Source organism: Lathyrus oleraceus, chromosome 6 (assembly GCF_024323335.1).
Source record: "Lathyrus oleraceus cultivar Zhongwan6 chromosome 6, CAAS_Psat_ZW6_1.0, whole genome shotgun sequence".
Lineage (NCBI taxonomy): Eukaryota > Viridiplantae > Streptophyta > Magnoliopsida > Fabales > Fabaceae > Lathyrus > Lathyrus oleraceus.
Window position 1 is genome coordinate 42,049,754 of NC_066584.1, and position 17,937 is coordinate 42,067,690.

Genomic DNA, 17,937 nt, shown 5'->3' on the forward strand with positions numbered 1-17,937 from the left:
TTTTGTTTCCTTTGGTTTGCTAGAATTCTTAACTTGTTATGTTCCTTCTTAAGGCCAAGATGGATGTTCATGCCATCATGTTTCCTCTTTCCTTTTGGAGCAACATCATTAGCTTTAGAAAATCCAGCGGACTCATATTTTTCTCTATCCTTCGTCTCCTCCTCGATCCGAAGGTTTTTATGAAGTTTCTCCAACGAGAAATCCTCAAAAACTATGCAATAATTTCTTCATGTAGCATTTCCACAAAGGTGTCAATTTTGCAATAATTGCACAGACTTGGAAAGCTTATGGAATGTCTATTTTCACAACTTTTATTTTATTCACGAGAACCTATAACTCGTGTATTTGTGCAAGAATCAGCTTGGAATCCAACATTTTAAAATCAAAGTATTTATACATTAAACACTTTTATGTGCCTTCTTCTTCATCCTTGAATTTGAATTTGAGTGTTTTCCAGATCTCCGCTGCAAGTTGGGTATCAATGTATAGATCATAGAGATTATCAGATAATGTGTTCAGAATGTCCACGACATAGCAATTTATCTTCCTTTTGTTTCTTTCGTTCCTTTTTTACTTCATCAGTGTCATTTTCTGTTGGTTTTAGAACTGTTATCAAATCAGGATCTAAGACATAGTGAATCTTCAGGGTTGTTAAGAGAAACGTCATTTTGTCTTGTCAGCGAGTAAAGTTTGTTTCATCGAAACAATCCAACTTGACAAGGTCTTAGTTCATCACTTTGATGCTTGAAACTGAAGCGTTGGTGACCATGATTTGAGATACTATAAGACTGTTAGATAACGCTTCGAGATTGAATGGATCCAGGATGGAATCGTGAAAGAGTCACTTTCCTTATAGTATTTCAAGCACTCTCGAACGTATTAGAGTTTTTATGCAGGAATACCCAAGATAATTCAGTCTTCTCGAGTTTACACAAGACAGATGAAAACTCGAACGTAGCGAAGAGTGTCTGCAATTTATTCAAGAGGATATGTGTTTTTGTTATGATTTTTCTAAATCCGGAATAAAATATTTATAAGCCATATTAGTGTTATTTCACAAGGTTGCGACCTTTGGTGTAACAACTTCCTTTCAGTAATTCTTTTACCAACAGTCACAATGTTTCGCCTACAACAACATTTTTCAAAGAGTTGCATATTTTTATTATGCAACACTTAATGAAGTGATGCATACTTCTCAAGTGTCGCTTACAAGCTGCCACTTACTCCTCTACGCCCACGCCCTCGGACCGGAGCCGATGTTGTCGGTGGCGAGAGGTTGCATGGAGGACAGAAGTGACATAATACTTGGGATCACCACACTTGTCCATGTGGCACTTTATCCTCTTTTTTCTTTATGTTGAGTTAATGAACATAAATCTTTATAAATGTTTTTAATGTGAGTATTACTTTCTATGTGAGACTATTTCCCATGTATTTATTAGTATTTAGTCACTTCCACTTTTCTTGTCATTTTGGAATATATCAATTGTAATTTATTGTTCATAAACCACAACAACAGCGCCACTATTCCGATGTGGAATGGGAAATTAGTAAGATGATGACGAAAGTCGTCGTAAAAACTCTTTGATACGACAACAAGAGTCTCTAGTGGATGTTGAAGGAAATGTGTACCTACAAGGTTAGTAACTCAACGTTCAACTCAATTAAGTCAAAAAAAAATATAACTATGAATAATTCATACCTTAATGTGGCACATGATTGTGCATATATATCAATGTTTTAAAAACCGGACTGAACCGATCGGTTCAATAGGTTGGATCGGGAATCGGAGATGAATCAGGTTGGATCAACCTTTCAAAACCGCTAATGGATCAAAACCGGAGTAAAACTGGAAAAAAACTGATTGAACCGTTCAAAACCATTCAAACCAAAGAACTTGAGTCGATTTTGTAAAACCATTTGATTCAAAAAATACATCAAATTGACCATATTTTAATTATTTTTTAAAACTTTAATATGTCAATAACAAAATTTAACATACATTCTCAATCACAAAAAAAAAATCGTATTTTTTTTATAACCATACAAACTTCTAAATTTTGTCACTCCATTATAGTTTTTTCTTTCAACCACACTACATCATCATCACACAATCTCTTTCAAACACAGTTACGATATTCAACTCAATATTGATTGTCGTTTAAGTCAATATTATTTGTTGTTATCAATTAAGACTTATTTATCGTAGTTCAACTCAATTTTTTTTGTTTAATAAAGTATATTATATTATTTATTTTTAGTATTATATCTTATTCAATTTAGATATTCTTAATTGTTTGAACTTTATTTTAGTTATTATATTCTATTATTTTAATTTTATTTTGAGTTAGTTTAACTTATTTTATTACAATTCTTTAATTTGGTTAAATTATTTTTAAATGGAGGTTGAAATGAAGTATATAATTATCTATTAAATTTGTAATAGATTTTTAAAATATTTATTTTATTAACTTATGAATATATGATTATGTGTGATATTATTAGTTTATTTAATAAACGGTTTCGACCGTAAATTTTACCGGATGAAACAATTGAATTTTAAAGCATAAGTTTTACCGATTATTTTTAAAACATTGATATATTTAGACAAGGGTTAAAACTGCTTTCAATGAAAGCAATCTAAAACTTCCATTGAACAAACTCTAACGACTAAGATGAGAGTATTTCACAACTTGATGAGCAGTCCCATAATAAAGATCTGCTAATAAAGGTGTTTTAGAAATAATATCCATTATCAGCAATAATTAAACTGCCAATAGTAGTTGAGAAAATGCAGTATGATATTATTAATCAGATAAAAGGATGAATTCATGGTTCTATTTTGTCTTATATTTGCTATTAATTTCGAAGATCTTTAGTCCCTTTCGTGATATACATAGGAAAAGGTGCCCGCAATTTCATGTGCATCTATTTCACATAGTATATAATTCTAGAGTTATGAGACTGGTACTGTACTCGATCACTCAACCTTTTCTTTTGCAAAATATGAAAAACAATCTTGCACAAACGACATAAATCTGGCCTACTTATATATGAAAAATAAAAGCGTACGTACATTTCAGCACAACAATCTTCAATGCTATTGTTGGCATTTTGTTGCATGCATTTCATACAAAGACAAAATTTGAATTATATCTCTGTTTTTCATTATACTGATTATATGCTTGCTTCTTTTGTATTAGCCCCACATTTTACCATAGAATTCAATGTTTCAAACTGTATCATAGCTTGATATTTGCCTTTTCTACTTTTGTATTTTGCCATACAATTGAATGTTCCAAAATCAAATATGATTTATTTATTTTTATTTAACCGGGTTTTATATGTATACATCATTCATTTATTATTTTTTAATGCTAATAAATATTAGATACTCTATCCCTCTAATCCAAAATTATTAAAAAACTTTACTAATAACTTTTGTACTTGTAATGAGTAGACTCTTTTTATAGTATATCAAATAAAGTTTTTAGGCTTTTAGGATATGTTTGGAGGTAAGAAGAAACTACGAAGAGTGAAAGAGAAGAAAAAGAGTGTGAAAAGAGAGAAAGATATGAGAAATAGGCAGAAAAAAAGAGAGAAATAGAAGAGAAAGAATTAGGTTAAATTTACAAAAAGATTAAAGCATCATTATATTAAAAATATAATATGTAGTTTATTATTATATTTAATATAATTTCATATATAAATTATTTTAGTTTTTATTCTAATTTTAATTCATAAATTAAATTAATTATTTCTACATAAAAAATGTAATACTTTAATTAATTTTTAATTTTTGTATTTAATTAAATTGTTCATTACTTAACATTGAATTACTATGCTTAATTTTTTTATTATTAGTTTTATATGATTAAATTATGATACACATTTTATTCAACTTTTAAACTAATTTTATTATTTTTTTCAGAAAATACTGAGATGTAGTTAATAGTCAAAGAAATATAAAATAGCTTTGTACTAAAAAAAAATGGTTTTTTTTGGCAAGGATATATTGGAGAAAGTCTCAAAAAATTTGATTTCTTCGCATCATAGTAGAGAAACAAATTTGGTGTGGGACCTAGTTAAAATTAATCTCTCTTTTCCATTTCTCTTCTCACTAAACAACTTTGAAGGGACACTTCTCTCTACCCTCTCTCATTTCAACTTCTCTCGTATCTTTTTCTCTTCAAACAAATAAACCTTAATATGTGAATAAGTAATACTTTATATCTTGAATCCTCTTCTTTAAAATATGAGATCATTTTTATCTATAATGTCTTGCACATTTAACTTGACTCTACCTACTAGGAGTGTAGCATGTGACTCTTTTCTCCAATATAGAAGACGTGGTCAGTGATCTTAAGGAGGCTAGAGGTTATTTTGTTGTGACAAGAACACTCTTGTTGGTTTTAAAGAATGTATTTAGATGAGTCATCTCTTTTAATAAGGGGGAGTTGGCAAGTTCGCCCATGTATTCAATGTGTGTATGACCTTACTTAACTCTTGTGTGTATTTTTCATCACTTCTCTTATATATCCACTCAAATAGAAAATGTTTCATCTTCCATCTCATTTGTCCATGTGAATTCAACTTTATTCAACAACTCAAGTCACCCTACAACATGCACCCTCTTCTCCTCCTTCATATTTCTTTTTTCTATGCGTATTTAGAGGATGGTGTTATTTAGGGATTATCTAGTCCTCTCACACCTCGTGAGAGATTATTAACGAATATGACTTTCGGTTCTAAATCCTTATTTAATTTGCCTTTTAGAATATTAACCTCTTTTTTCTAGAAGTAACAAGTTTCACAACCAAACCAAGAACATTTATCTTCCTCAACATCAACTGTTGAAGCAACTAACATGAATTTCTTAAGAACTTTTCTAAAACTTTGGCTTCTAGGTATGAAAAAACTATTTTATTTAAATTCATTTCAAAAGCATCTACAACTTCACCATATAGATTTTCAAAGCAGTTTGTAATTCAGAATAAGACATATCATAAATAGGTTCAAATTTAGAATGACTTGCATTCTTCTTTTTGTGCTTGGTCATGAAGCAAAGATTTGTCATTTCATCACTTTTACTTGAGTTACCCGCCTTGGAGGATTCATTATCACTATCCCATGTGATGTATGCTCTTCTAAACTTGTTAGACTTATTTTGTTGTCCATTTCCTTTATCCTTCTTAAGCAGTGGACAATATGGCTTGTAATGACCTACTCTTCCATAATTATAGCATGAACCTTTAGATTTTTCTTCTTATTCTCATCTTCCATTGAGGTATTTGAATGTCTTTTATAGTTGATGAGATTCTTGTCGGAATTCTTTATTTCATTTTTCTTAATGTACTTATAGTACCTTCTAACAAAAAACCTCATTTCTTCATCATTCGAACACTCATCGTTACTAATTCCACTATCATCTTGCTCTTTTGTAGAGGACTTAGAAATAGAAGTCACAAAAGCAATTGACTTCTTTTCCACCTCTTTGTCCTTATTCTTTTCTTTCTTAATCTTATTCTCATGCTTCTCTAAACAAATGATTGTTTTCTCATGTACTTCAAGTTTTCCGGACAGAGTAGTAATGTCTAATGTTAACAGGTTGTTAGCTTTCTTGATGGCGGTGATCTTAGGTTGTCATTCCCTATTAAGACATCTCAATATTTTGTTAGTAGCAATTTCATTGGAGACGGGCTTATCAAGTGCATTCAAACGATTTATAAGATGAGTGAACCTCCTTTGCATATTGGCAATGGTTTCACCATGCTTCATATGAAAGAGTTCAAACTCTTGATTTAAAGTATTTATTCTAGCTTGTTTGACCCCATTTGTATCCTCATGGGCAACTGGTAATAAGTCTCACATAACTTTAGCGGTTTCACAATGAGAAACACAGTAATATTCATCAACTCTTAAAGCGGAGATTAGAACTTTCCTTGCTTTCTAATCACAAGACCACTTTTTTCATCATCTGCATTCCATTGTGCTTCCGTTTTAAGTACAACAACACCATCCACATTAGTCGTGGTAATTTCAAATGGGCCATTTTGGATGGTGTTCCATACATTCCTATCAATAGAATTAATATAGATACGCATACAATCCTTTCAATAACCATAGTTTTCACCATTAAAATTTTACGCTTAATTATACGCCCCTTTAGGTTCATAAGCCATAATCTAATAAGCAAATTTAAAGCACAAGATAAAATGGTGCTCCTGATACTACTTGTTAGACAAGGGCAACTGATTTAGATGGGGGTGAATAGATCCAAGTTAAAAATTCATAATTTTAAAATATTTTCTATGGTTTTGCGAAAGCGACTCCGGATTGAAAACTCGCCTATCCGAACCCGTTATTGAAAGGACTGGATATGTATCTAAACTGTAATGTGTAAAGTTTAATATAATGCCAAGATGAGAATTAGAATCAATATAGTTTTCTAAAACACGTTTGAACTTTATAACACTTTGTTAAACTATTTCCAATTAAACAAGTTGACAAAATTGACTTAAGCAATTTGTAAAGCACTTGGTGTGCAATGATCACCAAGCAGAATTTCTCTACGTCTTGATAATGGTGGAATCCAATTGCAATTGTTAGATTTCAATTCTCTTCATAAAAGCAATTTGAAAAACAGTCCAATATTTAGAAATATTCTGCAATTAACGATTGCACACTTAATTCAAAACAGTACAAAATGTAAAGTAGAGATAGAAAGAGAGAAGATTTGTTTAGGCAGTTCCTCAATTGACCTCACTATGGGTACGTCTGCCCCCAAACGAGAATTGAGATATTTTTTATAACCTTTTGCAAAATGTTATACAAGAGAAGAAATAGCTATGCAAACCCTCAAATTTAGTATTTGATGTCGATCATATCTTCTTATCTCCCCTTGATCTTAAGCAAGATCAAGTAGTCCAGGAACTTTGATTGATCCTCTGGTTACCGCTACTCCCTTGATAGACACAACCGTTATTCAATGCTTTCACTCGGCTGAATCTAATCACAAGCTTCTTGTGAACCCAAACTCTCCAAGACAATCATCTGGTTCTCCCTTGATAGAATCCACTGTTCTTCAAGGCTTTCACTCGACTGAATTCAATTTTGCAAGACGCTTATTAAAATCCCCCAAATCAATCTCAATCTTGGAGGGGAAAACCCAATTGGTTTTATCAATGAAACCCCCCAAAGGTTTTCAACCCAATTAAGATTTACAAACCCTAACTTGGACGTTATCACTCTCAATCTAGATCACTCAACAAGAATGTTTATGTGTAAATGTTGAATGAATGCTAAAAATAAGAATGAAGATGAAGAGAAATCTTTGTATCTTTCAGGTTTCAATTTCTTTGAAATGAGATGCATAAATGTATTTATATGTGTGTGAGAAAGAGGAAATATAATAGAAAATCCATGCAAAGAATAACAGAGTTTTTTCAGCAAAATAAAGCTACGAGTCAACTCATAAAACTCCATGCGTTGATGCATGAAGGACATAGAGAAATGATTTGTGAAAACACGACTTATGCATCGACCTATGGAGTTATGCATCGACTCATATAAGAGAAATATATTTTATGCGTCGACCTATAACATGGGTGAGTCGACTCATATTGTCCAGGGAGTTTTCTTTTAAAAATTGAGTCTTCATGCATCGACCTGTAATAGCTATGAGTCAATGCATGCTGAGTGAAAATAATTTCTCACATTATTTGTGCAGTATGAGTTGACCTGTGGTTTTCATGAGTCTACCTATAAATTCATTTTGACATAAAACATTATTTTTGACTTATGAAATGACTCTAAACGGATAAGAATGATTTTATACTAATTTGATTGAATTGTGTGGTGGCATATGATGCAAAACTTTCAAAATCTGTGTCCTGGGCAGTTAAATGATCTTAAACTAATTTGAAGTGCTCCTTAAGAAGTCTCAAAGTCGTTGCACCACTATGTATCCTTTCCATAACGCTCTTGTTGTTGAATGCGTATATTTTCTAGCATGGTGATAATGGTGGATTGATCACCATTTGATCCATCTCCGAAATTAGGCACATTAGTGACTAGTACATAACGGGTTGGGCTTTCAGAAGTAAGTTTGGTAATTTAAATAGTGAAAATTAGAGAGTAGATTGTTCATTTCATTTTCTTCCGAACTCTATCAATTTTTAAAATTAACCATTTCGTCCTAATAGTATTATTCAGATAAATATATGTGTAAAATATGATGTCTAAACTCTAAAGTATATTATTTATTTAATTAGATTTATCTTATTAGTATTATCCATTGCTTAAACGTGGTTATTAATTGAGTTGGTTCAAATAATATTAAAAAGACAAATTCTAAATGTAAAATATGATTAATGGATCAAAAGTTTGTTCAGAGTATTATTCGAACAAATTTATGGTGTGTCCGAATTTACTGAAAAGATAATTTTGAAAATTCATAAGATTTTATAAGGTGTAATGAAACAACTAAAACTCAAAAGGAGAATGAGTATGTCTGTTAAAACTACGGGTGCATATAGCAGAGCCCTTAATGTAATTGCCGTGATTGGTTATGTTTTCTGTAACTCGCTACAACCAAAACTACCATAAAATCTTTGAAATTCAAGTTCTAAGTATTTCAATATAAAGTGAATTTAATGAGTATTTATTTTACAAATAAACTCAATCACTTCTAACCATAATATCACTTTGTTATATTAATTTCTAAACCATCTCCAAGGACATATCTATCTACATGATGGGTATAATAGAATGATTGTTTGTTATCAAAAAAAATTGAATGACTGTTCGAAACTTGTTTTACAGTTTCATTAATATCGTATCATTTTCTAGGCTAATTTAAATTCCACCTAACATGATTTCCTAGAATAGGTATGGTATATAAATATAATTTCAGATTTACTTGTACAAAACATTGGTTGAATAATCTTATCAAAACCTAGAGAAACATGACATTTTTATTTGTTCCTATTAAATAGAAAAAATCCATTCTAAACTAAATAGGTACATTGCTATTGAATGTTGAACAAACACTATGTAAAAAGCTTCAATTAATCATCAAGAGAAGCTAAGACTGAGGATACAATATGCAGTGATCCAGTGATGACAACAACACAATTTTCATCCCTTCTTCTGTTTAGAATCTCATTTGCAACTCTCAAGCAATCCTTTAAAGAAGACTCGGTAGCCAATATGGTCTTACCATCACTAAAATTGCTGTCAGAGCTTACTGGCTGTTCCTTTAATAACTCTCTGTATTCTGTCATTCCCTCGTGACAAATGCCGACACCGAGTTCTTCAGAAGCTTTAATCCAAGAATCTCTCAACAGAGAAGCTGATGTTGTTCGAGTTGCAGCTCCCGCAATAGCAGCTTCAGTCAAAATAACAGTCTCCACATATGCACCTGAACAAATGAAGTAACATACTTAGTTTTCGACGTTGTTTTCACACTAGTTTTATACACTTAAATAAAGAAACTACATATTGCAATAAGTTATTTGACTTCTTTAAAATGAGTGTGCTTCAAAGAAAAAAGTAGGGAATTATAAATGGTAATTGGAAAATCAATTGAATGAAATTACAATTTACAACTTCATGGTTCGATATATCTATGCTATTTGATTTTTGAATCAATGGTTTAAATCGTTTGACCAATAAAGGCAATATACACAGGCTAAAACTAGAGGTCTAAATGAATCAAATTAACTCCAACAATTTATTTCCTCATTCAACAAATTTTATACTATCATGTTAAAAAACTGTCAGTCACTTCCTAATGTTCTCCACTTTATGAAATTATATTTAATGTAATATGGTAATTTTAATTAAATTGCAACATTAAATTAACATAATTTACCTGAGAGAATCTCTTGAGCAAAACCAGCATGATCTTTGTCACATGCCATTGCAACCACAAATGCTAATCGAGCCTTGGGAAACGCCATCTTTATTGTATTCATCAGTGCTTTGGCAGACTCTTTGGTGTGAGCTACAAGATGAATCCACACAATCATAACTACTGTATTTATGAACTCGCATTTTACACACTCCATAACACCATTAGAAATTTTACAAACATAAACTGTCAAACAGGTTAATAAATTTTAACTTACATCACATTAGGCAAACCAGCAGTAATCACACACTCCCAGTCAAAAGTTGAAGTGAGATGACCAGATGGTTTCACTCTTGTGAAACGGCCTCTGGGCGTGATTGGCAGGCCATTTTTTTTCACACGTAAGAAGGACTGAGTCCCACATCGGATAATATATGGTCTTAACATGTCTTTATAAGTGGGGGCAATCCTCACTCTACCAACCGGTTTTGTAGGGTTGAGTTAGGTCCAACCACATTTCTTAACATGGTATCAAGAGCCTCGGTGGGGGCAATCCTCACTCTACTAACCGGTTTTGTAGGATTGAGTTAGGCTCAATCCTCACTCTACTAACCGGTTTTGTAGGATTGAGTTAGGCCCAACCACATTTCTTAACAAGGACAAAATGAAATATTAACAATGTGTACAGTGCAATAGAAAACTACCAAATTTTATGCCTATCTTTCCTTAAAATAACTTTACAGGATTTCTAGAAAATTTTCCAAAGCAAATGAACCTAATTTTCTGTTAGCATGATCAAGTCATCAGTTAATCCCATGGTAATAAAAAGAGAAGAGTGGTCAACCTCCATCAAGAAGTATTGTTGCTCCAGTAAGTCCTAAGACCTTAGCATCTGCCAATGATAGGAGTTGACTTCTTCCAAGGAGGTATGTGCTCTGTAAACCGCTTCTAATAGATTCATCAGAAATCTTCCATCCTAATCATCAATAAACAAATTGAGAAAATTGATACTTATAACAATATGAAATATGAACTGGCAATTTACTAGAAAAAATGGGGAAAATTTTGTTCATTAAGAACAATGCAAAACTTCAAAGTATGCAACCAAAGGTTACAATTCACTCAAATGACTAGCTACTCTCTTCTTCTCTCTCTTCTATTGTGACCCTATCTACTTATCTGTGTCTACTAATTATCTATTTGTTGCTTACTAACTAATGGTGTTATGTAACACAATACAAAAGACTTTGATTTCATTTGTCATGGTCATGGTCAAAATGACATGGAATGGATCAGGAGGAAAACAGTAAAATAACTGAGTTGGAGCAGTTGAAAACACTTAAAGCAATGTCTGCACAGAAATATAAGAGACATTATACCACATAGCACATATAAATGCTTGGTCAGAGGTTTGCAAGGGAAGAAGGCCTTAAAAATTGACGGAAACCCAAGATGTGATCCACACATCTTAACCATGAATAGCTTATGAACTAGAGTAGCAAGATATTCTATTCATATAAGAAAAGAGAAGACAAAGGACAAGCATAATGTAGAAAAGGTGTACCTAAACTACGAAGACAGAGTGCCACACAAGTAGCAGTTGCTGCATTTTGAAGTTGGTGATCACCAGGCATTTGCAGCTTCAAATCATGTAACTTACAGGACTACATGAATAGTAATACCCAGTAAATTGCTCAAACTTTCCCATCAAGAAAAATAAAATATAATATAGATTGAAAATCAGTTAAAATAGTTTAGCAAAGTGGTAGTAGAGAAATGGGGTGCATTTCTTGGAACATTCAGATGAATGATAAAATACAAGACATATACCATGACAATTGTGGTACAAAAAGTTATCTATTTTTGGGTTATAAGTTTGAACCCTACTTTCGTTGTAGATTATCACATTCTTGTGAACTTTTACTCTAATAAAAGTTGTTGTGATAGAATATTATCAATGTTATCTTCAGAATATGTTTAAGATGTGTTTTGTACATTATTGGGAATTTTTAACATTATTGGGAAAGTTAAACAAGAATAAAAGTTGTGTTTTGTACAAGATAAAAAAGAAGGTTTCCCAAGCCTAACAGAGGTTCCCAATAAAGTAAATTTGTGAATGAAAAATAAAAACTGCATTGATAAAGCTTTAATGTTGAAACAAAATTTCCCTGTACAAATAGGAGAATATAGGTGTCAGGTTATAATATTATTTGTTAAATGTGTTTAGATCTCACACTTTCAAGAGTTCTAAGGCTTTCTTTGCGAGTTAGGAGAGGAGGAGAAGGACGGCTTCCGAAAAAGAAGATTTAAAGAAAAAATAGAGAAATCCTTACATTTTTGGAAAGAATGATTTTGGATAGAATGATAAATGAATGTTCATCATTAATGTATTTCAAATTTTCAGAATATTATAACAACGTAGAGTATAATTGAAGAACTCACATAAGCCCTCCAAACCCCTCCTCCAATACAATTTTTGTGTTTTCCCAAATTATGAGGTTTTGTATTATGAATAAAATTAAACTCTCCCCACCTAAATCCTTCAATTCTTCTCATTTCCTTATCCTTCCCATTTTTCAAGGTCCTCCCCTCCCTTTCCCTCCAAACTTCCAAACAAAGCCTAAGAAAATGAGGGTACTCAAACACATATAAGCATTGTACAGCCTGAGAACCTTGACAATGCGGGATACAAATGCAACTTTGATACCTACCCTCACCTGCAGACCTCGGTGTGGGCATGGGTCAAATTCCCCATTGCCTGCAAAATCCAACTCTGACCATGTTAAATGGTTCGGGTCTCACTTTCAAAAGCTAGTTCAAAAGTTGTGTTTTAACACATATAGGCATTTTACAGCTTAGGAACCTTGATGATGTTGGGCACAACTGCAACTTCAATATTATCCTCGTTTAATGGCAAACACGTGAACTTATAAATAGCTCTTCTAGACTCTTCCATTTAATAGTATGTCCGTAAAATGTTTTATTGGCAAACACATGAGCAGTTATGTTTTATTAATGTTGTGTGTTTATGTTTAGAATAAATAGTTGTGTTTGTGTTTAGAATAAATAGGGGAAGATGGGGAAGAGTGTTTATCTTGGAATTAGATTGGAAATGGGGCATTTTGGCATTAGGGGAGGTGCAGACCCTCGAAATTCTGCGGTATTATTCGGTAATTCAAATGGATTTTTGCTATTTCCTTTTGTATATCAGTTGGTTTCTATCATAATGTTAGCTCAGAAATTGCACAATATGTTGCCAAGATGCCTCCCGAGCACCCAGGGGCCACGGCTAGACAAAAGCCACCCAGGTATGTGCCTACATTGCATTATCTGAACAAAAACTAAAAGCTAAAGAATGCAAACACATACCAGTTTCAAGTCCTTGACAGTTTGTATTTCAATATCACAAATTTGACAAGGTTTGCCATTAACTATGCTGAAACTTTTTACTGCAAGGCTGTTCCCAGCGTCATATGCTGAAACAATAGGGGAGCCCGTGATTACCGCTTTTTCTCGAATAATCTGCTCAATATGAGGGAGAAATGGCCCACCCAGCACCAACTGAAATATATATTATTTTAGTCAGCAAACAATGAAGAAGAAAATGGGCCTCTTTCAAAGTAATATTTAAAACAACATAATTTTGAAATACAACAATTAAAAAGGAACAAAGTAAATCAACAACATGGCAACAAGATTTCTTTGTATTGCTCATAATGTACTAATGTAAGCAAGTTGTTGATACATATAAATGAACAACTTTTTTTCAAAAAGAGTAAATTTTCATTTTAGCTTTCTAATTTTCTGCTTGTTTAATAAATGAATTACAAAGTCTGTATTTAGGAATTACACATAAACAATACACGAAAAGAAACGTTTGTGACTTCATCCTTAAAACATGCGCAACTTAACTAACATTTTTGAATATCTGTCTTAGAAAATGTCACAAGATTATAGATTAACAGCAGACAAAAAATAATATTCTACATAAATCATTATTGGCTCTCCGCTTTAGAACAAAAACTGCTAGTTTTATTTACATAAGAATTGGATCTTGTTCACCCAAAAAAAAACTAACTGGATCTAAATTTGTCAATTCACTTAGAAAGTCTTTGCAGTTACAAAAAATCCCATGAGAAATGGAAATACCATTTCAATTTCAGCATATCACATTAATATGAATAAGATCTACAAAGAGATACACCTAACTGGACGGGCTTGTTTTATAATTCCAGCCTTTGCCATTGCAATAGTTTCCAACGAACCCCCAAGAGCTGCCAAATGTTCCTCACCTACAGTCGTTATGACTGCAGCAGCAAGACCAGAGCTCGATATAATGTTTGTTGCATCTCGTGCACCTCCTAATCCAGCCTTTACAATAAAATAAGGTTTTGAAAATCAGTACATAGCAGAATAAGCACTAAGATGGCTAGCGGGTCAGTCAGTTAAAAAATAGATTGCAGCAGTAGTTAGAGTTTATATAGTAGTAATTGAACAGATCAGGGACAGGTTGGAATAAATATCAGTTAACTAAGTTACTCTACTGTAATGTAAGGGCCACACTTTAAGGGAATTCACTTCCTGATCCTGCATGGTTGCATCTCTGCACGATAGAAATTTTAGAGTCTCTCTCTTCTTCAACATTATTTGTTTCCTATCATCCCCCTACTGCCTTCTTTTCCATTTCTGCTTAAACAGCTAGTTCAGATGCATATCAGGCTGATATCAACAATGTAACAACCTCAAACAAGCCCCAATACACTAGCTAGAGCCACAAAAAGTGAGCATCAACTCGAGATTCTTTTGGTGGGAGAAATACAATCAGAAGAATCATTGACGGTGGGATTGGTCCCCTTGGATTAGCCGGTCGCAAGGGCGGATACCAAACTTTCAAAAAAAAAAGTTTGAAACAACTAATAAATATTTTTTGGATGAAATAAAATAGATAACTAACCTCAATAACTGCAATATCAACTTTCTCATCAGCAAACAAGATGAATGCCATGGCAGTGAAAACCTGAAACACCTCTGTAAGTGAGTTATATGACCATAACTTATGGCGTATTAAATATCCATATAAAACTACAGGGTAAACAATTAAACCATAGACAAAATATCAAACTGCATTTCAATAGAATGCTATATTTTCTTGTAGTAAAACTGACTAGTAACTAGAAAGAAATGCAATAGGCTTGAACAGAACAAATAGGGAGCTAAAGAGATCAGTAGAATTGAGTAAACAAAATCCAAATTTCTCAATTGGTCACATGGAATGACTTGATAGGGAATCAAAGAGGGAACTGAAAAGAAAAAGAAAAAAGAAAAAAAAATATATCAGCATCAATGAGGCAAACCACAATAATGAGCCTACAACAACAACAACCAAGATCTGTCCTCTAAATGGGGTTGGCTGAATGGATCAAACAACGATGTGGTGTTCTATCTATCATATTTATATTCACTAGACCAACTCATTAACCCTTAAATGTTTCTTAATAGTTTCTCTAATGAGCTTGCAACTACATTACACCAACAGTCTTATTTGCAACATTTTTCACGTTTAACCTATTCTAATCAATGTGTTTTCACGCATAAATTTTCAACAAAACCCCATCAAAATAACTTCTAAGTTAACACGTCAATTTCATAACAACATTCCACAGTTCAATACCTCAAAATGGCTTATGCAACCATTTTCCTCTTTTATTGCTTGGTCGAGATCCTGCTTGATCCTATGAAAGAGATTGTTCAACAATTTTGCTGAAACAGGATCACCCGATCTTCCTAGCAGAATGCGTTCCCTGATAGTCTGGATGTGTGGACTGCTCGAGAGAGAAAAAGCCTGTCGTCAATGATATACCAATCATAAAGAATCTATGGTTTGAAGACAATTTCAAGTTATTGCAGTTATCTAAAAGAAAAAAGAAGGAAAACTTCAATGATAAAGAAACTTCACCTAGTATAACAACCAACAGAATAACCTTCCGTCCTCAGAATATTAGATATATAAGCAGCCGTTGATCCTTTTCCTTTTGTCCCAGCAATATGAACGGCCTACAATTGCCAGTAACTAAAACACTTATTACAACTTACTTCAACTGCATAAAATTGAGTGAAAGTACTACAAATGCACGAGTGACCCTTAAAAATAATAAGGTTTGTTTTTTTCTTGACTCAAAATGACACCTAAAAGGAGCACCCCAAGGCTAATGGGAAAGACACTAACGGCATTTTGAATGAGGCTCAATCCAGTGGAATACTGCTAAGTTCTAAACCCAAACTGTTTCACTGGTAGCAGACAAGGTTTTAAATAAATATATGCAACAGCAATCAAGACCGTGTCATCAGGGTTGTCAGTGTCTCGGAGATTACAATGCAAATAGGATTGAGGCTGCATTTGAGCTTGATACTCCGCAGTATCAAGGATCCCAATGCGATAGGGTTGCACTTTTTAGTACTAAAAAGTTCAACAAAATCCTATAAAGCCCACTTTAGAAATCAACCCTTCAAAATTCTCAAGTTTTTTTAATACTACAGAACGTATTGTAAGTTGTAAAGAGTCTAAATTGAATGCACCACTACTTATTTAGATTACATAGAAGTGTTGATTACAAGACTTTTTTATCACAAGAAATCTTTTAAAAAATTTATGCAATACATTGTGTTTATTCAAACACCAAAATATAATTATAGATCCTAAGGGCCTGTTTGGATTGGCTTATTCGAGCTTATCTACTGGCATAATTTTTATGACACTATTTGGGAGACCTTATCAAAAGAGCTTATGACATTTTTTATAAAAAAAATTATCTTATTTTTATAAGTTCATCAAGATAGCTTATGAGAACAACTTATAACACATATAAAAACCATTTAAATTTATTTTATCTTTTGCTATAAAAATGGTTACACAAGCTTATTCATGAGTGCTTATTTTTAGAAGCACTTGTGCTATAAGCTGTAAATAGCTGTTAATCCAAACATGCCCTATATATATTTATATCCATGTTTCACTGAACTTTTATATTCTCCAACATACACACATTTCAAAACAACAAACAAAAATCAAAGTATTTAAATGAATTATTTCTCATTTAAACAGAAAAAGAGTGAGAGATTGAACCTTGAAGTTGGATTGAGGATTGCCAAAACGATCCATTAGCCGTCTCATTCTACCAAGATCAAATCCGTCGTTGGAATCAGTTCCTGCACCCGTAGGAACCCCAGATTTCTCGTAATTTTTCAAGGAATCAATGTAATCAAGTAAATCTTTCATTTCTGGATCCTCTCGGTGCGAAGACAGTGTTCGTAAGGAACGCATTTGCCTAGCGATCCCTCTCAGTGATGATGAGGTTAGAAATGCTTTGCAGTGCAGAAGCATGATGATTCAAAGTGCAAGCGCGAGTACAGTGAGCTTGCAGAAATTGAAGTGATGGAGGTTTATCTCATTGGAAAGGAAAATATGAGGTGAAAGTGTCGATTTTGCCGAGGCACTGCTCATCGGCAGCTGGCCGGTGACGGCGAGTCGCCGGTGAAATTGGTTTTATGATACTGCGGGTGAAGCGGAGAAAGAAGCGCTGTGAACGGGATAGGAGTTGGTAGGAGACACGATCAGAATCACGAATCACGTGTAGTTACAATGGTTAATTATAAAAATTGAAAATTAAACTTTGTTTCATTTTATGAAATGAAGTCTATTTCTTTTATTTTGTCCAAAATAAATAAATAAGTAAGTCTATTTCTTTTATTTTGTCCAAAATAAATAAATTTTTGAATTTAATTGAAATATATTGATATAGTGTAAAGGATTTTACAATGTCAATTAATCTTACATGTTGGATATTAAAATAAGTTTGATATTTATTTTAAAAATTTATAAAATAATTTAAATGGATAATGGTGATGAAGTAAATTTTTTACTCTCATAAAGTATAATAATCAATCTCTAAGTTTTTTTTACTATGTTAAAAATAAATTTATCTATTTATATTTACAAAACATTGAAATAGATAAAAATGAAGTTTTGCATTCATAAAATGTTGCGTAAATCCACTTGGTAGGAATGATGACAGAAGTTGAATGAA

At 32.6% G+C, this 17,937-nt stretch overlaps 1 protein-coding gene across 1 annotated transcript; it reads right to left on the reverse strand.

The window, feature by feature from the left end:
* Positions 1-8,876: 8,876 nt before the first annotated feature.
* On the reverse strand, positions 8,877-17,510 carry LOC127098634 (dihydrofolate synthetase). The gene is made up of 10 exons (XM_051037279.1): positions 16,977-17,510; positions 15,810-15,907; positions 15,525-15,675; positions 14,808-14,870; positions 14,063-14,224; positions 13,223-13,414; positions 11,418-11,517; positions 10,698-10,829; positions 9,875-10,006; positions 8,877-9,421 (listed from the first exon to the last, which is right to left on the reverse strand). Exons 1-10 carry the CDS (start codon positions 17,232-17,234, stop codon positions 9,069-9,071), a joined length of 1,641 nt encoding a protein of 546 aa, XP_050893236.1. The 5' UTR covers positions 17,235-17,510; the 3' UTR covers positions 8,877-9,068.
* Between the last annotated feature and the right edge of the window lie 427 nt (positions 17,511-17,937).